We start from the raw sequence: 5436 nt of genomic DNA, 5'->3' as shown, positions 1-5436 counted from the left end.
GCTGACATTATTAGCACACTACCGGACTCTCTCCTCTTGCACATCCTCTCCTTTCTTCCAACCGAAGACTCTGTTGCAACAAGCATTTTGTCGAGCAGGTGGAGGCCTCTCTGCAATCAAGTCCAAGTTCTTAACTTAGACGAATTCTCACTTGTTAAGAGGTCAGGCTGTTACAAATTTGAGGATATAGTGTTCCTGATCTGGTATCGACGCCGCATAACTAATCCCTACCCGCTACGTGGGTTGTGCCTCTGTTGGGTTCACAATTGCCGTCTATGCTTTGTCGAGACATGGTATGCAAGAACTCAATCTCCATATTGAACCTAACCCAAGTTATAAATTGCCCGATAGTGTTTTCTTTTGTAGAACATTAGTGGTTCTCAAATTGGAAGGTGCGATTATTTTCAATCCTCCTAGATATGGTTCTGAGTTCGCAGGTCTGAAGCTTCTAAAACTCAATGTTTTCTATGCAAACAAAGACTCTCTCTCCACGTTCCTAGCTGCCTGCCCAGTCCTCCAAGATTTGACCCTTGAGATTACTTACGATAGCGACGTCGTGTTTGAAGGCAAGCTCAATATTATAGTGCTCATACCTACACTGAAAAGATTTCATTGCCATATTCTTTTTAGTACACCACCATACAAACTCAAGATGAACACCCCCGCTCTCAAATACTTTTATTTCAAAGGTCCTTTGACAAACGATTTTGTGGTGGAAAACATGCCCAGCTTGGTTGAATCAGTCATTGGAGTTGAAGAGGTTATTGCGAGTCTTGAAGATTATGCAAACAGCGCACGTGACTTCATCAGACCACTCTATAATGTTAAATCGCTGGAAATGAGCGTAGACACCGCAGTGGTAAGGTTGGATGTTTTTGAAATGTTATGTTTTTCATGCATTAAATTCACTATATTAATTAGATAACTAATTACTACATAATATCTCGAACCCGCAAGCACTTTGTATATGGAAAGGTGTCAATTCAGCTACAAGGCCTTTGGCGTTGTGATTGAGTTCTGAAAATGTAAATTTTGTGCTTGTTATGTTGCCGTGCAGCTCCTCCTCCATGCTTCTGAACCTGATGGCATTACATTGTTCCATGATTTATCTTCGTTGAAGTTTTGTGGTGACCTTACCTGTGATCATGCATGGCATGCATTACGACTTTTAATTGGTCAGGCTCCAAAGCTTCAAATACTTGCCTTTGAATTGACGGAACAGTTTCCATGTGCTTATAGCCCACTTGAGGGTTTCTTGGTGGAGCCACAGGATGTTCCTGGATGGCTGTCATCACAGCTTACAACTTGTCATTATGATGGATTTTTAGGGTTTCCAGTTGAGATGGAACTTGTTAGACAGATCCTGAAGGCAGCAAGTGTGTTAAAGACGATGAAAATCGTTATTGATAGTCATCTATACTCAAAGGAGAAGCTTCGAATTCACGAGGAATTAGGGAACTTCCAAAGGACCTCTCATATTTGTCAAATAGAATTTGACGAAGGACATTTCAAAGCTTTTGACATTTTAGATGAGCTTGGTGTTTATGACGATTTGCTAGAGTGAGCAATTTGAAAAACTCAAGCTCACCCTTTGGATTAAGCCTGTGTTAGGATCACTATGAACAGAATATTGATACTGTTGTTGCAGGTGTGCTGATGGTACAAGTGTGTTGTTGGCTGAGATGCAAGTGTGCTGTTGACTAAGATGCAAGCTATTGTGACACGTGGCTGACAGAATGTAGAATTGGAACGGGTCATGTGCTAGAATTGTAATGAGTCATATGCTGAATTGTAATGAGTCGTGCGGGAACAGTTAGTTGTAATTGACTAGAGTCAGTTGTAAGAGATAATGAGAGATATGAAAAAGAATTTAGGCAAACTACTACTTGTTTCTCTTAACCATTCTTTATCTCTTCCACTCTTCATAGTAGGCCTGGTTTTCCTCGAATTCAACCATCCTTATAGACCTATTATTTATTGTTAAGAAAAAACTTTACAGCATGCAAGGTTTCAAATGGTCAGAATAAAACAACACAATGGTTAATAAAAGATACAACTAATTTACATTTCAGTGAATATAATACATAATAAAACAGTTTATAGTTTGCTTTCCTGTTTATCTTTTAGAAAAACTTGCTATATGAATTGCCATTTGGTAGAGTGTTGGATGACAAAGATGGATGTTTCCTCAATATCCTATATTCATGTTCACTACTATGACTCTACGACAGAATGTTGCCTATTATATTTTCTTTGTCATCTCGTTGATATTTTGATATAAGTTTAGGAAAATTTCAAAGCTGGTATTAGTTCTCAGAATATGGACAAATGGTTTACAGTATGTCAAGAAATAGATACTGTGAACAACTGTTAGACAAAAAGCATTCACGGTAACTTTCAAATTTTTTTCCCCGGTGTCTGCTTGCTCATTAAAGTGTGTTTACTCGTTATCCTTTCATATCAGACAAATCTTTGCTCTTTAGATCACTTGTTTTGAAGCCAAACCTTTTATCTATACTGATCTTGGATCCAAAACCCATCAAAATTTTTTTGGTCATATTTAACCATACGCTTGCCAAAATACTTCAAAGGTATTACTTGATTCTTTTAATTCAACCTTCAATTTGCAGGTTCTTTGCTTTTGCAAATGCTACTGCTTGTGTCTTCTTTGTGCTGTCCTTGCCCCTTAACCGGGCTAATTACTATTACTTGTTCCTTCATGATTTGGTATGAGCTATTTTGTTCTTTCTTTTTTATTTTACTTGTTTTCAAGTCTCCAATTGTACATATTTTATATAAATTTGCAAATGCATGGCCATGACTGCTGAGGGGTACATTGGATGTTATGGGAATACCAATCTAGTATTTGATCTTACTTTTATCTATCTCCTGTTCTCGGGAGCAACCTCATTCCTGTTTTCTGAGTATAGATATCTTGGTGTTGTTATTCTTCCTCTTCCTTTGTTCAGTTAAAGGCTTCAGCACCAAAAGTGAACCTTGCACTTACAACACCGGAAATATATGTAAACCAACATTGGCAAATGCCTTCTTTAGCACCATTTGCACGCTTTCTTGGTGCTCTCACATCAGTATTTTCCTTTGTTATCAGTCATGACTACTCAGACAAGCTCGATGGGGATTATGGTTTGCTTAATAACAACGCTTTATGAGATTAAGCGTGTGAGTGAGAGTGAACCATCCTTGAGGAGACAACTTCTTATCTCAAGATTCTCAACTGTCTTGATGACTGCTGGCATCGCCATGGTCAGTTTCTTTGCTTTACCATCAGAGTGTACTTTCTTTAATTTTGGGACTGACATGGTTGTAAAGAACGGGCATGCCTCTTCCCCTAAAAAGAATCTATTTTCTCTCTTTTGGCAGAGTTGGTTTATTCCTCATGATATTTTTGTCTCATTCATAAAATGATATGTGACTGCAGGCACCTTTTCTTCTGTGTGCAATTGGCTTGTGGGCTGGACTTGTTATTGGATACACTAGAGAGTATTATACTAGCAATGCTTACAGGTGAGTTATCTTCTTCAGGTTACTAATGCTTAGACTTTCTTCTGGTCTTCTATACTGCAGCAAATGATCTGAATATTGTTACATTGCGTATTGATATATGGATCCAGTTTTTCTGCCTTTGGCATTCTATACTTAAACTTGCCAGCCAAAACTATTAATACTGGGAACCTTTCAAAATTGGTTCCAAAAAGGGTACACTTTTGAAAGTGAACATTCCCAACTTATTCCTTAGAATTGGACAAGGCTAGAGGTCGACCCATAGTGGCCCAGAATCATGATGAAATACAAAAATTGTTAAATTTTTTCAATGAAGCTTTCTTGTTAGAAAGTAAATAACACGTAGATTACTTGTGGATTGCAATTCCTTCATAACATTGTGACATGTTTCTTCAATTCATGACTGTCAAAGAGAGGGCATCAACAATCCTAACAAATTTCCGATATGAGGAATTTTTCATTGTGCATTGTGCCACGCCTCATAGAAGAAACGCTTTTGTGTATATTTGTATGTATTGTACCCATCAACTTATAATTGTAATGCTTATAACCATGTTCAAATATTGCAGTCCAGTGAAGGAAGTGGCAGATTTTTGTAGGATCGGTGCTGCAATAAATGATTGGCTCTGGGATACAAATCTGTCATCATTCCCATATTTGCCATTGCCATTTATGTGAGCTTTAGCATAGCTGCTATTTATGAAATTTCTTATTTCTGTGTCTGCTTTGGGAATGCTCATCACTATTGTCTACTGCCACTGGTCTTGCAATTGATGCTTATGGCCGCATAAGTAACAATGCTGGTGGAATTGTAGGAATAGCTGGTATGAGCCATGAAATTCTTCAAAGAACAGATTCCTTAGATGCTGCCAGAAACATTACTGCTGCCATTGGCAAGGTGATCATCTTCACTTTCTGATTAAGACTTCGAGCAAATTCTTTTGAGGTCATCATGACCTTGCGGATTAGAAGAACTTGACTTTAGCTGCAACGAAGGGGTAACTTCAATCCCTATTATACCAAGTACATACTAATTTGGACAAACTGTTTGTCAACTTCTAAAATTCCAATTGAATATGACTTAATGGATTGCTAAAATAAAAGGAATATGACTAACGGCAATGGAAAAGTTGTTGAATAAAATAACCCCTGGCGATGAGAACTTCATAAAATCTATCACAGCATGAGCATTACAAAAATAGCGAAATTTCTTCATTAATTTTACTTTAATAAAACTTCTTAAATCTTGTTAAAACAATAACTTTAGAGTCAGATTTTACATTCAAATTAAACTTGAAATTTAAATTGCAACCAAGTAAATCCTACAGTCATAAATCATAGTAATTCATGCTATCACTAATTCTCTATCGTGTGTATTATAAAACGGAGTTCTCCAATCACCTAACTAACTATCATCTCAAGTGTATGTAATCTCTCATCTCATACACACCAAATAATTGCATGCATTCTAAAACAAAGTTCTCTGAGCATCTAATTATACTCTGAAATATGTATAGTCTCTAGTCTCATATAGATCAGGTAATTACAAGGAGGAACCAAGACCTCATGGATGTAATGTTTTAGTTCAAATCATGGTTTCTATTGCATAATTAGCTCCCAAAACTTTAGAATAAAAAAAGTATTAAAAACAACTGCCACACCTCTATAACTTTACAATAATTTATGGGTATTAAATAAAAATATTAGTGCCATTACGTGGCTTGGAGCTATGTGACAATTGAAAAAGTCATGCATGTGTAGCTTTATTAATACAAACTTTTTTAAGTCATGTGATTTATATAAATAATACATATAAATAATCTTGTAAATCATTATATAATGAGTTGGAAGAGTAGGTTCAAGCTGGTTTAAAGCTAAACTTTATCCATATTGCAAAAAAGGATTGTGGGGTAG

The 5436-nt window shown here is 36.6% G+C and overlaps 2 protein-coding genes across 2 annotated transcripts; both read left to right on the top strand.

Moving 5' to 3' along the window:
* The first annotated feature begins 220 nt into the window (after positions 1 to 220).
* On the top strand, positions 221 to 2500 carry LOC126692480 (FBD-associated F-box protein At4g10400-like). The gene is made up of 3 exons (XM_050388099.1): positions 221 to 859; positions 1058 to 1560; positions 1649 to 2500. The coding sequence occupies exons 1-3, from the start codon at positions 296 to 298 to the stop codon at positions 1698 to 1700; spliced, it is 1119 nt and encodes a 372-aa protein (XP_050244056.1). The 5' UTR covers positions 221 to 295; the 3' UTR covers positions 1701 to 2500.
* Positions 2501 to 2633: 133 nt separating this feature from the next.
* On the top strand, positions 2634 to 4718 carry LOC126690848 (pyrophosphate-energized vacuolar membrane proton pump-like). Its single transcript, XM_050385972.1, has 4 exons — positions 2634 to 2727; positions 2970 to 3264; positions 3440 to 3525; positions 4092 to 4718. Exons 2-4 carry the CDS (start codon positions 3112 to 3114, stop codon positions 4198 to 4200), a joined length of 348 nt encoding a protein of 115 aa, XP_050241929.1. The 5' UTR covers positions 2634 to 2727; positions 2970 to 3111; the 3' UTR covers positions 4201 to 4718.
* Positions 4719 to 5436: the final 718 nt, after the last annotated feature.

This window comes from Quercus robur, chromosome 7 (genome assembly GCF_932294415.1).
Source record: "Quercus robur chromosome 7, dhQueRobu3.1, whole genome shotgun sequence".
In the NCBI taxonomy this organism is placed as follows: Eukaryota; Viridiplantae; Streptophyta; class Magnoliopsida; order Fagales; family Fagaceae; genus Quercus; species Quercus robur.
This window is presented reverse-complemented; position numbering and strand designations above follow the sequence as displayed.

Bases quoted from the DNA above. Each gene is read 5' to 3' on its own strand.
- LOC126692480 (XM_050388099.1), top strand. From the start codon at position 296: ATGCAAGAACTCAATCTCCATATTGAACCTAACCCAAGTTATAAATTG. The intron at 860-1,057 runs GTAAGGTTGGAT...GTTGCCGTGCAG, and splicing joins TGAGCGTAGACACCGCAGTG to CTCCTCCTCCATGCTTCTGA. The intron at 1,561-1,648 runs GTGAGCAATTTG...CTGTTGTTGCAG, and splicing joins GTTTATGACGATTTGCTAGA to GTGTGCTGATGGTACAAGTG.
- LOC126690848 (XM_050385972.1), top strand. From the start codon at position 3,112: ATGACTACTCAGACAAGCTCGATGGGGATTATGGTTTGCTTAATAACA. The intron at 3,265-3,439 runs GTCAGTTTCTTT...ATGTGACTGCAG, and splicing joins TGACTGCTGGCATCGCCATG to GCACCTTTTCTTCTGTGTGC. The intron at 3,526-4,091 runs GTGAGTTATCTT...CAAATATTGCAG, and splicing joins TATACTAGCAATGCTTACAG to TCCAGTGAAGGAAGTGGCAG.